This window comes from Triturus cristatus, chromosome 9, assembly GCF_964204655.1.
Source record: "Triturus cristatus chromosome 9, aTriCri1.1, whole genome shotgun sequence".
NCBI classification, from domain to species: Eukaryota; Metazoa; Chordata; class Amphibia; order Caudata; family Salamandridae; genus Triturus; species Triturus cristatus.
This window is the reverse complement of record NC_140592.1, coordinates 920,177,669-920,194,147: the sequence shown is the minus strand read 5'-3', so window position 1 is coordinate 920,194,147 and position 16,479 is coordinate 920,177,669. Positions and strand designations below refer to the sequence as shown.

Below are 16,479 nucleotides of genomic sequence, written 5' to 3'. Positions count from 1 at the left end.
TTCTGATACCTGATATCTTCGGGTCTGGTTCGGGCTATATAAAACTAAACTTTTTTTTTTAAAAAGTGCTCCTAAAAAGTGACGGCCCATCGAGAGTGATTTTGGTAAAAAAAAGTGCTTCGTGCTATGTACAGACATATATACATGTGGCTGATAGGGATAGTAGAGTGTTTGAAATCAATGTTCCTGCAAGAAAGTTTTGACATCCACCATCATATTAAAAGACACAGTCCACATATGTTGTGTTGTTGACGTTTCGACCGCTTAGTTTAAATGGTTAGGGTCATCATCAGGACATAAAATCTACAGGACGCACCGAAAAGGTGTGGCAGGGTTAACACAACTCAGTCGAATTCCAAATTGTAACAGATGAAGTAACTTCACATTGGGTGCTACTTCCCAAAAAACAGGTACAGTGCTGGATGTCTGTAGCATCTGAAAAATGAGCTACTTCTTTGAATGTGCTCTGATAAGCAGCCTGTATTGAGGCAAAATGCAAAACTGGTGTAAATCTTGGATGGCTGATTCTTCCGAAAATATGTGTCTAAAACTGATTTGATCATGTATCCATACCAACTATTATCACCTGGTGAAGTCTCACCAGCCCAGTCCTCCTTTTAGGAATGTCCTGTCCTGCATTTCGTAGCCCTGGAGTTCTCCTGCAGAACGCCAGGACTACGCACACACAAGCCAAGATCGTGGTTGAGGATCAGCAGGCCTGCACATGGGCTGATGGCGGAAAGATATCCAAAAAATACCGAAAAGATCTGTACCAGGGCCCGGAAGACACTTGATACAAGAGGAATGGTACAGAAAATTGGCATGTGATTCAATTGAATGTTTGAGATACTTTAACGGATAACAGCCCTTAGGAAGTCACAGGGTGACATACCCCCTGACGAAACACATGTGGGCTGGCAGAGGAATTCAAATACAATAAAAAGAAAAGATTGAAGAATATATGACAAATGGAATGACTCATAATTGTGTTTATATGATATTTTATGTGCTAGGATACTTATGTTCACCCATAGAAAATATGGCCTTGCCAAGATGACACCTGGCAGCGGGGGAGCCGTGAGACTGCAAATGCAACTGCAGCTGTTTGTGCCAGGTGAGGAGCGCTGGTGATGGGTGACGATGTGATGGCAGTCTTCCTCACTAGGGGATCGGAGAGTGTGCGTCAGGAGTTGCCCTTGAGATTGTGGACCCACTGGAAACCTTTGGGCTGTTGGATTGTGGAGATGAGGATGACCAAAGCCGCTGAGAGGTCCATCCAATGACAGGATCCTAGGAATGGTGAGGTAGCCAGGGAGCACTGATTGCTGTCCATGCTGAGAGTATTAGCAGCTTGGGGTACTGTGCAGTGGGGGTATGCAGGGAGAGCATCAGGCGATCTGTACATGCCTCTGTGAACCAGAGGAGCAGCCCTTCTTTATCAACTGGGGACCTGTGCACCAGGGTTTCCTGCACACACTGCTTTCCTAGAGAACCCAGACCTGCTCTACCTCCCCAGTGCTAAAGCCACAACAGGTGGAGGTGAAAGCAGGATCTGCAGCAACACACTCAAAGTGACTCCGAGGCATCTTCTCTCTCTCTCTGGTGTTGCCACTGGGCCCCTCAGATTTCCTGGGCCTTGGTTTAACTAAGAGCTGATCCTCCCTGAGTGAGGAGCCTGCTCAGGAGTGTATTACTACGACTGGCAGGGTCCGATAACCTGACTCCACAACTCCTGGAGGGCCTCCTTCCTGCTCCAACCATATCTCTCCTCACAGGGGCTGATTGCATTAGGGACCAGATCTGCTTGTGCTTCCCCACTTTTGGCATTGGTGCAGGATGAGGGTTAAGGTGGGATGGATTATGGTATGCCTGCACAGCGGCTGGGGTACCATATATATTCCCCACTAATGCATGCCCCTGGGACCCCACCACCACATGGACTCGAGGGTGTCAGGCTCCAGTGCGGCATCCGTGGGGCTGTTTGCCATTCTTTTGCAGTGGCAGGGGGAGCAGGGGCTGCTGGTACAAGTGCAAACTGGGCCATGATGGAGAGTGCTGTGCTGTTGGCTGACAGAGTGGGTGGGGCGTTTCTACCCTAGTGGCCTTGGCTGCTAACCAACAGTCAAAACTGTCTTTTGAGCCTAGAAATGGCTCCAAAGCGGGGTCCCAGGGGCCGCCACCTATCGATGAGGCAGACATGGTCCCTGACTCAAGGGCATATGGGTAAGAATTTTTTTTTAAAGGCATGCAAGATAGCTTAGTCTTCATTGACTCTAAAATGGATGCCCTCACATCCCACACAGACTCTATCACAAGGAAACTAGACAAGCATGATGACCTCCTAACAGAGGTGGAATATTATATTTCAATGGCGGAGGGCACGCTCACAACAGAGGGTGCGACTCTACACAATATGGAAAATATCCTCTGAGTCATTGCAGCTAAAAAAAGAAGACTAAGAGGCTAGGTCCCACCGTTATAATATCTGTATCCCGGGCAACAGAGTTGGCCAACATAGGCCCGATTCAGTATTATATGGTAAGGCTTCTTTTGGATCCTGCAGCACAGATGCATTCTTGTGACTATAGGTGATAGGGGAAAAGCACAGATCCCTGGCTGCTAGACCTCCTCCGAGCCCAATGGCTTGGCCCAGTATAGTTTGCCTATTACACTTTTGCCATAGAGACACATCACACATCCTGGCAAGGAAAGAGAGAAAATTGTCATTCACTGGCCATGACATTTTGCTATTCTCAGACTTCACGAGCGCTGCACAAGAGGGCAGAAGAAAGTTCTTGCCCATCTAGCAGCAGCTGTTCCAGGCAATTCTGCAATATGCTACGCTTTACTGTCTACTTTGCCACAAGAGTATTTCCCATCTTGTTCTTTTACTTACCTTTTCACTTTCTTACTTGTATTTTCAGCATGGAGATGCTCCTTTGTTTAAGAAACTGGGTCATCGGGGTGGGTGGGCCGGGAGAGAATGGGTTATTTTATAGACAAGCATAAATTGCAAGACATACCTACACCTAATACACTCAGTAACATACTGCAACCACTAGTGCTTGTAACATGAGGCCCCTTCGCTAGACTGCTCCTCCACTATGTCCACACCTGATAATGCACCTACATCAACAGTAGAATGCCTATCGTGGAATGTAGGAGGGCTGACAAATCCTTGAAAAAAGCAACAAAGCCTAGCATGCTTGGATAGGTACCCAAGGTGGCGCACTTTCACTATGCCTCCTAAAGACAGCCCCCTGGGGGTGAGAAAGGGGATCCCATGGACCCCGACTCACCCCTGCAGGTGGGTGCAGTCACACACTGCACCCACTTACAATGGGATCTCTAATCTCTTTTAAAAGTGCAAGCAGGTTGCCGTCTGCACTGTGAAATACAGAGAATCTTTTAAACAGCTGTTTCGCATTTCACTCCTTCTGATTTCCTTGGCGCAAAAGTGCACCATATGCATAATGTAGCCCCCAGTTGGCAAGCTCAAACTCCATCCTTGCAGGTGGGCAACAGGCACTAACAGGCAGGTAGAGTAGGAATTAAGTAAAAAAAAAGCAAAATGGCCAAACAGGGAGAATTTAAAACTCAAATTGGTCTTATTTATGGGATGGTGGAGTACACAAAATCACTGTGTAGCACTGCATGAACGCAAGTCCTATTTTCACGGCTGATCACCAACGTGACAAATTAGGTTGTTGGTTGACTAAGGTATGAGCCCTGGTCAAGCAGCAACCACAATCCTTGTCAGGGTGAGGCACAAGCCAACCCTAAATTAACCTCTGCTCAACCATCTGGTAGCTTGTCAAAGAACAGTCAAGCCTAACTTAGAGTTAATGAGTAAAGTATTTTTGCAACAATTCAAACAGTAATAAAGTGAAAAACACCACACAAAAGGATTCCACACCAAGTTAGAAAAATATAGTATCATTTATTAAATAAGACAAGACCAAAAAGACAAAAATTATATCAGTAGAACTGGAGTTATGGATTTTTAAAGATTAAAGTGTAAAATAGTACAAAAAATCATAAAGCGCTAACCAGAGATATCTGGTTGTGCTGGACCAAATCAAAGTTACACTAGCAACCTGACCACAAGGGAGTACAGGTCAGATACAGTCACCAGGTTAGGCTGCTGAAGTTTTACCTTCTCAACCTCGTGCCCAGAGCCCCATTTGCATTGTAGAGGACCGTGAAGAGCAGGGAGAGTGCCGCAGGAGGCTGTCAGCAAAGGGCAAGGAGGCGGCCAGCACCACATGCAGGCATTGCTGGAGCTTTGCGGTGGCGGTCCCCACAAGTGGTCAATGCCTGTGGTGCGACGAGTCAGGCTGACGGAGCTACGGGCTGATTTGCAGTGCAGGCAGTGAGGTCTCAGTATAAATGGGCCTGTCTGCAGTCAAGAAGAGATCAAAAGTTTGATTTCAGCACCCTTGAGCCCCACCAAGCGTCCAAGACCTGAGAGGCATCACTTCAGGGGGTCAAGAACTCATTGTAGTGGGGTCTAAAGGCTAGTGCAGGATGTTGGGGAGCCTTTTATGTCCCTGAGGCTCACATCAGGAGGCCAGCAGACTAGCCCTTGAAGTCACTCTGATATCCTGGGCTCAAGATGAACTTGCAGGTCCAGTTTCTCCTCTCCAGGCAAGAGGGCAGCAGGCCAGCACAGCAAGGTAGCAAGTTCCTTCAGAGCAGCAGTCCAGCAGAGTGTCAGTTCTTTCAGCAGCACAGCAGTTCTTCTTCCTCAAAGAGTATCCACAGGTCCAGACACATATTGAAGAGTTGGTGTCTGGGGTTGTTTTTTTAATACACAGCTGTACCTTAGAAGTGGAGAGTAGCTTCTAGAGGCCTGCCTTTGAAGTACGCAGATGCCCTGCCTTCCTGGCCCTTGCTCCAGACTAACTTCAGGGGCGTGCAGCCCTTTGTGTGGAGATAGGACACAGCCTATACAAGTGTAATAAAGGATGGGCCTAGCTCCTGCCTCCCATCCTGCCAGTTATGGCCTATCCAGTTCACACCTAAGCTCCCAATTGTGTGTGGCTGTCTAGGAGGAATACACAAACACCAACTGCCAACTGCACTCATTCATGTGACCCAGAGACAGGTTACAGGCACCACATGGTTTAGGTAAGAAAATGGCAACTTTCTCAAAGTGGTATTTTTAGAATTACAATTTAAAATACAACTTCATCACACAATATGATTTAAAATTGTGAGTCCAGAGACACCAAATGGAATGGTTAACTGGTTTCATTTGGAAATGAAACTTATAATAACTCCAATGTTATCCTATGGGACAGTGTTATGTTAGGTACATTTTAATTATATGTAATGTAAACTTTTAGCTATTATTCGCATATGCTACTTTTGTAAAGAGTTCTTCAGCGTGCTGACTTGAGTGTTCCAGATGCTCTCTACTGGAATCTCAAGACAGTTGCTTAGAAGACACAAGCAAAGAAAGTCTAGTGTTCACTCTCCTGTGTTGGTGCTTCAACTACATTAAATTCTTAAACTTTCATTTGTATTCTGGACCTCATCATTACAAACTTGGCGACAAGCACTGTTGGAGCACCAGGAACCCGAAGAAATTGCGTGCAATCTGAAATTACGGCTATGCCAGCCTTTTCAAGAAATTTGGATCAACGATTAGAAGCTCTCAACTTATAGTTCACTTATTTACAAGTAATCCACTACCTTCACCCAAGGATACACCAACAACGCGGGATTCCTTTGCATTTGCAGTGTTTACCTTGAAGGCTTTCTAGCGTTACAGTCATAATTTTTCTAACTGCATAGAGGATTTCAACAAGCCTGCGTGACGTTGGATGGCTTTTCAGTGTCGCAGTTGACATTTTTCTAACCGCACAGAGGATTCCAACAAACCTGTATTACATCAGTGTTGTTCCAGAGAACTTCTAGAAAGTTTCCCCCTGGTCGACAAAGCAGCAGGAAGTTGCAGTGTCAATGGGAATTGGATTTACTTTCTGCTGGATTCTATTATTGTTGCGGGGTTGCAACCGAGTGCCGTCATTACATTGTTCCATGTTCCCAAGTGGGTAAGGTTGTTCTGTGTGTTTGGGAACGCAGTGTACTGTTCACCCTACATTCTGAGGTCAAATTATTCCATGTCCAGCACACCACCATTTTGGATTTGTGGATTCTTTGATGGGACATTGTAGACAGAGGAATGGCGTGTTTTTCATGATGGAAATATTTTACTTTGGCTCACTCATGGTACTTTAAAAATATATATATATTTATAAAAAAAACTTATTATTTAAGCGAATTAGTCCTACCCAGGTGAAGAACGGACACTGCATGTTCGTTTTTTGGACCCTGTATTCTGTTATTTATTTAATTTACCATTCTTCATTACTTATGGCAGCACAAAGTTTCACATTGCAGCCTCCACATGCATTTTGGCCAGCAGGAGGTAAGCCATGCATGAAATGGGTAGAATGGTAAGTCTACATTCTCAATTTCTTAGAAACCATAGCTAAAGATGGTAAAAAAAAATCTGCATTCTGTGAGCCCTGAAAGTCTTAAAGTGTATGGATGTATGACAAAAACATTGCGGGTGGTGATGCTAATGTTTTTGATCTCTTGTTAAAGGATTTCGACAACCATTTCTCACCGAAAGTATGTATGGGCATTGTAAGATTCAATTGTTTTCAAAGGAAACAGGAAGTGAACTAAACAATTGATGAAATCGTTGCAGCAATGTTGCAGCACTTACTAAACTTGCAGAAGATTGTAAATGTTATTATTTACAAGAACAGCTAATTAGGGACCAAGTTGTTACGCACTCCTGGGAACCAGCTCACCAAGACATATTGTGGGTAAAGGTGATGGAGAGCTTAAAGATATTTTAGCAATTGTCAGGAAAGCAGTATTGTCTAGCCGAAGTGCCGAAGCACTCAAATCAGAACATAAGATTATATTTTAGGAGGTTATTTGTAAGGTCAAAAGTAAGGCTTTAGCCAAATCTGAATTTTGAAGTCTCCAAAAATAATGAATTCAACAAAAGGGAAAATTTAAGGTGCTTTGTTGTGGCAGTGCCTCACACCTGGCGTCTAGCAAGTCCTGTCCAACTGTTAAACAAAAATGTTCAAATTGCTGCATGGTTGGGCATTTTGCCAAAGTGTGTAAAAAGAAAAGAAGTTTAAATGTGAAGTGTGTGGATGAGGGGGATGGAGTGATGAATGTCAAAGTATGGTAAGAAAGCTTACTATTGATGATTCAAAATGTCCTTCAAAAGAACTCTTTTTTTAAACATTAGTGACAACATCAATTGTGACAGGAAAAGACTTTTGTGGTCCATGTGTATTGGAAGGTTTAATGTACAGATGTATGCAGTTTCTGGTTCCCCTTACACTATTGTCAATGATGAGGTGTGGTTAACTAAATTTGTTAAGCATTTAGGTAAAAAATTATTTGATACTAATGTTCACCCTGAGGGATGTTCAGGAGGAAAGATTGATTTGTTGGGGTACCACTCTTTAGTTTTCAGATTCAAAAATAGAGAATCGTTTGGAAAAATGTATGCCGCTAAAAAGGGTTCGGCAGTGTTAGGGTGGAAGGATCAGGGAGAACTAGGTATTATACGGAACCCTAATAATCTGGAAACAGTAATGCCTGTGAGTGAAAATGAAACCGTGAGTGCTGAAATGTTTAAAAAAAATTCCCATGGTGTTTAGTGGAGAAATAGGAAGGTTGAACAATTCTGAACATGATATAATTTTACAACCTGAAGCATGTCCTAAAACACCTAAGGTTAGGAATATCCCTATTCTAGTAAGTGAAGAACTTTAAAAGGAATTAAAGAAACTTGTGGATGCTTACATTATTGGACCCATCAAGTCCTCACAATGGATTTCTCTGATTGTTGTTGCAAGACAAAGTAATGGAAAAATTAAGTTATGCATAGATTTGAAGCATCTTAATGATAATATAGTAATTGATAAATTTCCTCTTCCAAACATTTTGGAGATGCTAGTCTTAGTTAGAGATGCCAAATATTTCTCTACCCTTGATCTGTCAGCTGCATATCACCAGATTCCTTTGAGTGATGAAAGCAAGTCATTGACGGCGTTCATCACTCCGTTTGGATGTTTTGAATACCGAAGAATGCCGTTTGGGTTGGCATCGGCTACAGCAGTTTTTCAGAGACTTATGCATCAACTATTTGGAGATTTATGAAATATGAAATGTTTTCAAGATGACATTGTAATGTATGGTAAGAGTAAGCAGGAACATGATGATATTTTAGCTAATGTGTTAAACATTTAACACCAGAGGGGCCTTAGAGTTGAACACTCCGAGTGCAAATTTGCAGTGCAATCTGTTGCATATTTGGGTCATGTTTATTGTGGTGACGGAGTCGCTTCTAAACAGGCTATTGTTGAAGCAGTACAAAATGCTCCACCTCCCACAAGCAAAGATAAAGTAAGGTCATTCATTGGGTTAGTTGAATTCTACTCAAATTTGTTAAGGGGTTGTTAACAGAGTATATAAAATTAGGCAATTACTCAAGGACAAAATTAGATTCTTTTAGATGGAAGAATGTAGCAGGGAATTGTCTGACATTAAGAAAGCCATTGTTGAAGCTCCTGTACTTAAAGGATTTGACCCTGATTGTGAAAACAATATCATAGTGGATGCTAATAATATGGGACTAGGTGAAGTGTTACCCAATTGAATCCGAATGGTAAAGAGTCCATAGTAGCTTATGCATCTCGAGCTCTATCCCCCACTGAGGTAAAATTCTCAGTTATTTACAACCTTAGCTTGTGTTTGGGCCCTGGAGCATTTCAGACTCTTTATCTGGGTCAATGTAAGATGCGTAATGCTCACAAACCTTTGGTGAAGCTCTTATCCACTGAAGGTATGTACAACGCATCGGCAAGAATTGCCAGGATGTCAATGAAGTTGTAAGATTTCATTTACAAAATTGAGTATGTACCAAGTAAGAGAAATGTTGTAGCTGATTTCTTATCTAGAATGCCTACTGACATTATGGAATATTGTGAGAATGATTGGTAAAATATTCAAGTAGCGTTGGTGAATGGCGATGCAGTGTCAGGTTTTAAGGAAGAAGAGTGGAAATCCCAATAGTTTTTGAACACTAATTTGCAGCAACTCATTGTGTTTGTGGGTTGCGGATGGCCAGAGAAAGGTTTGATTAATAAAGATTTAAAACCTTTTTTGGAAATCAGAAACAAACTAACTGTGGTTCAGGGATCTGTTCACTGTGGTGATAGGATTATTCCCCGGGTGTCTATGAGGAAAGACATTGTAAAATTGTGTCATGTGGTTCAAAGTGGTATTGTATTGTCAAAACTAAACAAAGGGTAAAAAAGTGGTACTGGTGGCTAGGCATGGATATACTTATTGAAATGCTTGTTAGAAATTGTGTTTGGTGTGCCAGTTTGGACAAGGCTTTGAAAACAGAGAGACCTAACATGTGTGAGCCCATCATACCCAAAAAACCTTGGCACATTGTAGCAGTAGATGTAATGGGGTCTATTGGCACAGCAGCTAAGTACATTATTTCTCTTATTGATGTTTTCTCAAGATCGCCTAGGATCAAAATTGTAGTTAAGGTAGATTCTAAGGAAGTTTTGTGATTTATGGACAGAGTTTTTGTATAGACAAGGGTCTACCTGCACAGATTATCAGTGACAATGAAGTTACATTTTTATCTAATTTGGCTAAGGAATATTTTGGAAAAATAGGCGTTGTGCACAGGATGACATCTCTGTACAATCCCAGTAGAAACAGAATGATTGAGAGATTTGATAGAGTCTTGAAGGATACTATTCAGTTGGCTATTAAAAATGGTGCAGACTGGGAACACCAAGTTTTTAAAGCTATGTGTACATATAGAAACACCATGCATGAGGCCTTAGAGGTAACTCCATTTGAGATTATGAGAGGCAGGGAAGCAAGGACCATATGTAACCCTGAGTGGATGTTACAAACCTCTGTTTGTAGGGTTCCTGTCGAGATTGTAAGAGCCAGGATCATTAGAACACATTTAAAGTGTAAAGAAAAATGTGACCGTGATAGAGGATCTGGTAATTCTAAAGTTAAAGTTGGCATGTGGGTGAAAGTCAAAAAACCTTGGTAGGTTAGGAAAGGTCAAAGCCGATGCACAGACCCTTTAAGAGTGTCTAAAGTTTTGTGTAATGCTGTACAACTCAGTGATAGTACGGTGTGGAATCGTAGGAGAATTGCTGTGTTAAGAGGTAATAAGGAATTGTTTGAAAGGAGAGATGGAATCGCCTGTTGGGGACCGCAGTCTCAATGCAAGAGAACAGTATGGCACACATTTTGTTTCTGAAGATTATGATATTGTTGATACAGTCCAACAGAAAGAAAAAGGTGAAGTGTAAAGAGAACGTTTTGGTAGATAAGGTTGTGGAAGAGGTGATGGAGAGTAATGGGAATGCAGATTTTGCTAAAGCAGTGGAAGGAGGTGTTCATGGAAGTGAGGTAGATGGTTCTGGAAGTGATTAAGAAGTTGATGGTATGATTGGAAAGGAGGACAGTAAAGGAGTACGGAATAGACCTAAATTGTTGTCTGATTTTGTATATGACAGCATTGAAGACAGTTGTTGAAATTGTTTTATATTTAGTCAAATGTTGTATTCATTTTGAAATTGCTTTGTCAAATTTTGTTTTAATTTTTTTAGAGGGGAAGATGTGTTGTGCTGGGTAAGTTTTCTTTAAATGTAATGTGACCTTTTAGTTATTATTTGCATCTGCATCTTTTGTAAAGAGTTTTTCAGCATGCTGACTTGAGTGCTCCAGATTCTTTCCACTGGAATCTCAAGACAGTTGCTGAGAAGACAGGAGCAAGGAAGGTCTTGTCTCCACTCTCCTGTGTTGTTGCTTGAACTAAAATAAATTCTACTTAAACTTTCATTTGGATTCTGGACCTCATCACTACAGAGAGGTAGGCCTTGCAGTACTGAAAAACGAATTAAGGGTTTTTTAATACTAGTACATGTAAATCTTAAAATTGCATGTCCAACTTTTTAAATACATTGTACCCAGCCCTCTGGGCTGTCTAGGACCTACCCAAGGGATTACATATTTATTAAAAAGGAAGGTTTATTTTGCCAGGTCGACATGGCAGTGGTAGGCCTGAGACATGTATAAAGTGCTATTAAAGTGGTTGGCACAATCAGTGCTGCAGGCCCACTAGTAGTGTTTAGTGTACAGTCCCTGGGCACATGTAGTGCTGCTTATTAGGGACTCACAAGTAAATAAAATTTGCCAATTTGGTATAAGGCAATGTTTTCATGCATTAAGGAAAGAGCACAAGCACTTCAATGCTGATGGGCTGGGGTAAAGTCCACAGATTTCTACGGTCAGTAAAAATAATGCCAGTAAAACAGGAGGTCTGAAGGCAAAAAGTTAGGGGAAAACAACGCCAAGTATGCCAGGTCTAATGTTGAGCATATGTTGAGCAAATGCTTAGCTATTTGAGGCTATTCTTCACTGAACATTGATGAGTGTACTTGTCATATGAAATTGACCCCTGCCTTATGAGCCTGTCAGGAAATATGAGGCTGTAACTGTCCATATAATACTGTACCTAGGAATGCGATTGATGCATCTGTACATATGAGACTACACCTGGCATAATATGGTGGCACCACAGCATATGAGTATGGACCTGCCATAGTATGCCAATAACTGTGAAAATGTTAGCTATTTGGGGATATACAATGGACCTACAATGGATATACAATGGATTTAATGGTGTTAATTAGGCCGTACCTTGGAAAGTCAGAGATTACTTGGGATTGTCAGATTCCATCTTAAAAATATTGAGCCTGTCCATTACCAGTTGTACCAATCATATGTTAAAAAATATTTAACTTGCTTGGTCTCTAGTAGGCTTTTATGAATTCAAATTTTTACAGTTATGGAGTTTCCCACAAATCTTTTTAAAGGCCTGCAAGACGGTTTTAGAAGGGTAAAATATTTTTCATACATTATACTTTTCCTAACGCCAGGCCATTGAACAGACCAACATATCCTAAAAAATAGTGAATGTTATAGCTGGTTTTGAGGTGACATAGATATTAAAAACATTCAGAAGAGGGAACATCTAATACAGTGACAAATAGAAAACACATGTTGATGTGTTGTGCGCCGACATCAACGTATCAAATGGAAAAAGTTAAAACTACTGACATCCATGGGCTCAATTCTTAAAAATATAAATAAGAAGTGTACATTTTTAAATATTCGGTGGAAACTGTTTTTACATGTTCATGTAATTAAGTTAATTATAATTAATGCACTTTGACACTATAAAACATTGCAAATCAAAAACGTTGCCTTTTTCAGGCCACATTCAGCGGTAAGGCAGCTGTTGGGTTTCCAACAAGAAAACCATATATGACTACCATCAGAAACCCTTGATCTGATGGTCCAAATGCCAGTGAATTGCTAGGTTATAGTGATGGCTGTTTCTCCTTTACCATCACTAAATGTCCCTCCCTAAGACCACCATATGAGACATAGTGGGCCTGTATAGAGAAATTAGTCAATGACCCTGACCATTGACCATCGCAGGTCAGATCAAACATGACATTTGTATGGACTACTGCTCAATATTTTGTTCATCCACTGCACCACTGGATGCACTAAAGGCAGTTAGATCCCTTCCAGGCAGGCTGATCTCAAAATATGGCTCCTTCAGAGTGGGGGTCAGGACCTCCTATGACTGGTGGGCTGGTGGTTCACCCGCTTGGGTCTAAATGCCACATGGCTCCTTTCTTCTATACTTATTATTATATTTCCTATTAAGCTTAACACTTTGTAGAACTATGAAACACCAGTGATAGAAATGCAGGTTTCTAGGTCTTTGTGCACATAACGAAAACAGTAGTTACATTGTGTCTACTGACATAACAAAGAAATACTTATATGTTACCTTTAAAGAAAATATAATTTACGAGGACCAATTGTGTTCTTTGGTCAAGAGTCGAGAGCAAATCCACAATTTTTCCATTTGTGTGTTTCTCAACATAATCATTAATCTGCTTCTTTGCTTCTTCATTTTTGCTGAAATCCGAAGAGAATGCTTCTGAGTCATAATATTTTTTTACGTCCTCTGTAAACTTTGGCAATACTTTTAGATTATTGTCTATGAAGAGGGCATTGCCCGTGTTCAGCAGCAGTTCACTGTTGGGATTGTTCAACTCTTGGAGGAGATGGTGGAAGCCTGCATGTATTTCTTCCTCTGAGGTTTCAGTGAGATTAAATCTCAAACCGGCAATGATCTGATCGAAAGTCAAAGACTTGGCCCCAAGAGACAGCATGCCGAAGGCAGTGGAGATGGACACTGGTGAAAAAAAGACATTATCGGAGCTTTTGCTTTCACTGATCTGCTTGTAGAGATTGAATGCAAATTCTGAATTTCTGGCTGCTATTTTGTGGCAGGCCATGCTTTCCTTTCCTGATTGTTCATGTTTAATGTGATCATGTCCATCATGAGGTTTATGATGGTGGTCATCTTTCTCATTGTGGTCCTGATGATGATCACAGTGGATCACGCCGTGAAGGATACTGATCACCAAACACAAATAAATGGCAGGTTTCATTTTCCTTTCAGATGTGTCTGCAGATAAAAGAAAAATGGATCTCAGTTAGTTGTGTCAACTCTCCAAACAAAACAGTTGCATCTCGGCATATTCAAATACTAGGAACTATCCTGTGTAGAGAAAAAATCTCTTTCCCAGCCCTGCAACTCTATCAATCACCAACAATAGAACTTTTAGAATGTTGCTTTGTGTGATTATGTCTGTCTGGGTTTTGAGATGTATCGTAATATAATTGATAGATAGCTCTTTTATTCTCCTTTCAATTAATTTAAGACAGGCATGCATACGTTTTGTGGTTATGTAGGGCCTTCTCCTGCCTATGTCATGTTAAACAGACTGAAAGGACTAAAACGAATAATACGATTAAGTTATCAAACAATGTGGATTGAAGAAAGACTTTTCCAAACAATTTAATTTTCTTTTTTAAAGATTTTTAAATGTAATAACTTCAGATAGATCAGGAAGATGCTTGTTGCAGTGTGATGGGTTTTATTAATTCATGCTGGTTTCCCCAGGAAAACAATTAAAATGATTGATGTTGACTCATTCAAATATTGGAGACTAGAAATGGTGACATCTGAACAGATCATGGTATCAAGGGTTAACGTTTATAATAAATCCCCCACAGCATAGCTGCTGGAAAACTCCTTTAATTGATTAGAAGAATATTCTGGTCTGTGCTGTCTCTGCTTTGCAATTATGAATACCTAATATGTTTAAAGCATCTGTTTTTGACTTGTTCTGGTACCTGAGGCATGTCTCGAACAGCATGATATGCTCTCATTAAAATGCGTTTCCATTTTCTTAAAGCCCAAAAAATTGTTAACATGAGACTTGACCAGTACTTGGCAGACCACTACATTGTTGTTATGCGATTGAACCTTTAATAAACAGGGCACTCTCAATTGGCTGCCTATGTACAGGGTTATTCTTGTTTGGTTATCTGTGTATGAAGCTTGAGGAGAAGGTAAAGAATAGTCATCCATACTTGGCTTTTATTGATCAGTGAGTTGTGATTCTAGTAGCACCAATCGACTTCTCTCATAAAATTTGTTTGTCAAAAATGTCTAGTTTATAAAAATTAGTAAAAACTTATTTAGTTTTTTTAAAGCATTGTGGATCAGGAATGGTACTACCCATAAATGAAATCGAATAAAATTATGGAATTGTAAAGACCTCCTTTAGAGTTTCATTTTTTGTAAACTTTGTCCAGTCACAGTTTGTAAACTTTATTCGCTCATACTGAAGATCAAATGTGTACCTGAAGAAAAATATTAATTATAAAATACAGATGCCTTTCTGTTTGGGGCAACAGCCTTGCAGAAAATAGCCTTTCTCTACAGTGGTATGATTAAAGACTAAGACCTTTTTCTCAATAGATTGATATGCTCCTGCTGAACTCCATAGTTTAACAGGAACAAGGGCGGACCAATATTCCAGAAAGAAACTTTGGGTAATTAAGATGTGCAACTGTATAGTGGTTCATTATTGGCACATTTTATATGTAAATCAAAACTTCCTCGATATGTCAATTACTGGAGCCTCAAGTACTTTTATTGTGTGTACACTATGATTCACAAAACAACATGTGCTCTAAAGCAGTAGTTCTTAACATGTTGACATCTGTGGACCCCACTTAATCACTACTATGACCCGGGGACCGCCACTGAATCAATATTGGAATCCAGAGACCCCCACTGAGACATTACTGAAATGGTGGACCACGTGCTAAGCATTTTTGATGATTTGAATTGCAAAAAATACAGAAACAATAAATACACGGGCACCCATTAAGCAAATACACAAATTCCAAAATATTGTATTTAATTCACAAATAAATATAAAAAACTAAATCTTAATTTCAATAGAAAGATTGGACTTTTTCTAATGCAATTGAAGCCACTCATCACCCATACATTCAGATTGATACACTGTATGATCACATGAATAAATCTGAGGATACTAACTTAATTTTTGGCCCCCAACTTCAAATCACTAGACATTTACAGAATGTCTAAAATATCAAATTGTGCTTCTTCATTTATATATACTTTTTTATGTTAAAATATTTTATTTTCTAATCAGCTATGGACCCCGAGCTGGCTTTATGGACCGCTAGGTGTCCCCTGAACACAGGGTAAGAATCACTGCTCTAAAACCATAATACAGGGAAAAGTGACACAAAATAATATATGAATGTGCAAAGTAGTACTAAAGGAGTAATCTTTCAAGTACTCTTCCATGCCTTTGCTAATGGTCTCTGATATGCCTACCTCTCTATTAGTAAAAGTAGAAAGAAGGCACAGTCCTTTATATTTGTACTAAATCAATGTGACACAAATGTCCAAATTGAATTCTCATTTTGTATGTTTTGGATGTCGATTCACAGATGCATGTATGTGTAAATACAAGACCACTGCAGGAGTACTCTTTGGCATACTTTTACATGCTTTTGCGAACCGACCTCTGTAAAGATGAACGTAGAAATGGCACTGCAGAAATTTGTGAATAAGTGAAGGCATGCCTCAAGAAAATATGCAGAACATAAAACATGTCAATATTCTTGTATGAAAAACATCAAACATTTTTGAAAATAAGTAAGCACTATTGAACAATTAGATCCCAAATACTTAAATCCTTGAAATGTTATAGAGTTTCAAGCTAGTATGTGAATTGGACAAATCATCAAATCAGAACTGAGGACAAGAAACTATTTTACTGGAAAATATATTTGTAGGGGATCTCATAAAGAAAATGTAACATTATGAATTTGGATACTTAAAAGCAAAGACTTTATGATATCATGCAAACAATCTCTCAACAAAGTCAGTTATCATGGAATCAAGTTTTAACT

At 40.3% G+C, this 16,479-nt stretch overlaps 1 protein-coding gene across 1 annotated transcript in view; it reads right to left on the bottom strand.

The window, feature by feature from the left end:
- Positions 1 to 16,479, bottom strand: part of LOC146799059 (alpha-1-antitrypsin-like) — a 119,361-nt gene that overhangs the window by 61,139 nt on the left and 41,743 nt on the right. The window contains exon 2 of the mRNA XM_085626465.1: positions 12,956 to 13,642. Coding sequence (XP_085482591.1) covers positions 12,956 to 13,625 — 670 coding nt within the window. The 5' untranslated portion in view covers positions 13,626 to 13,642. The remainder of the gene's footprint in view (positions 1 to 12,955; positions 13,643 to 16,479) is intronic.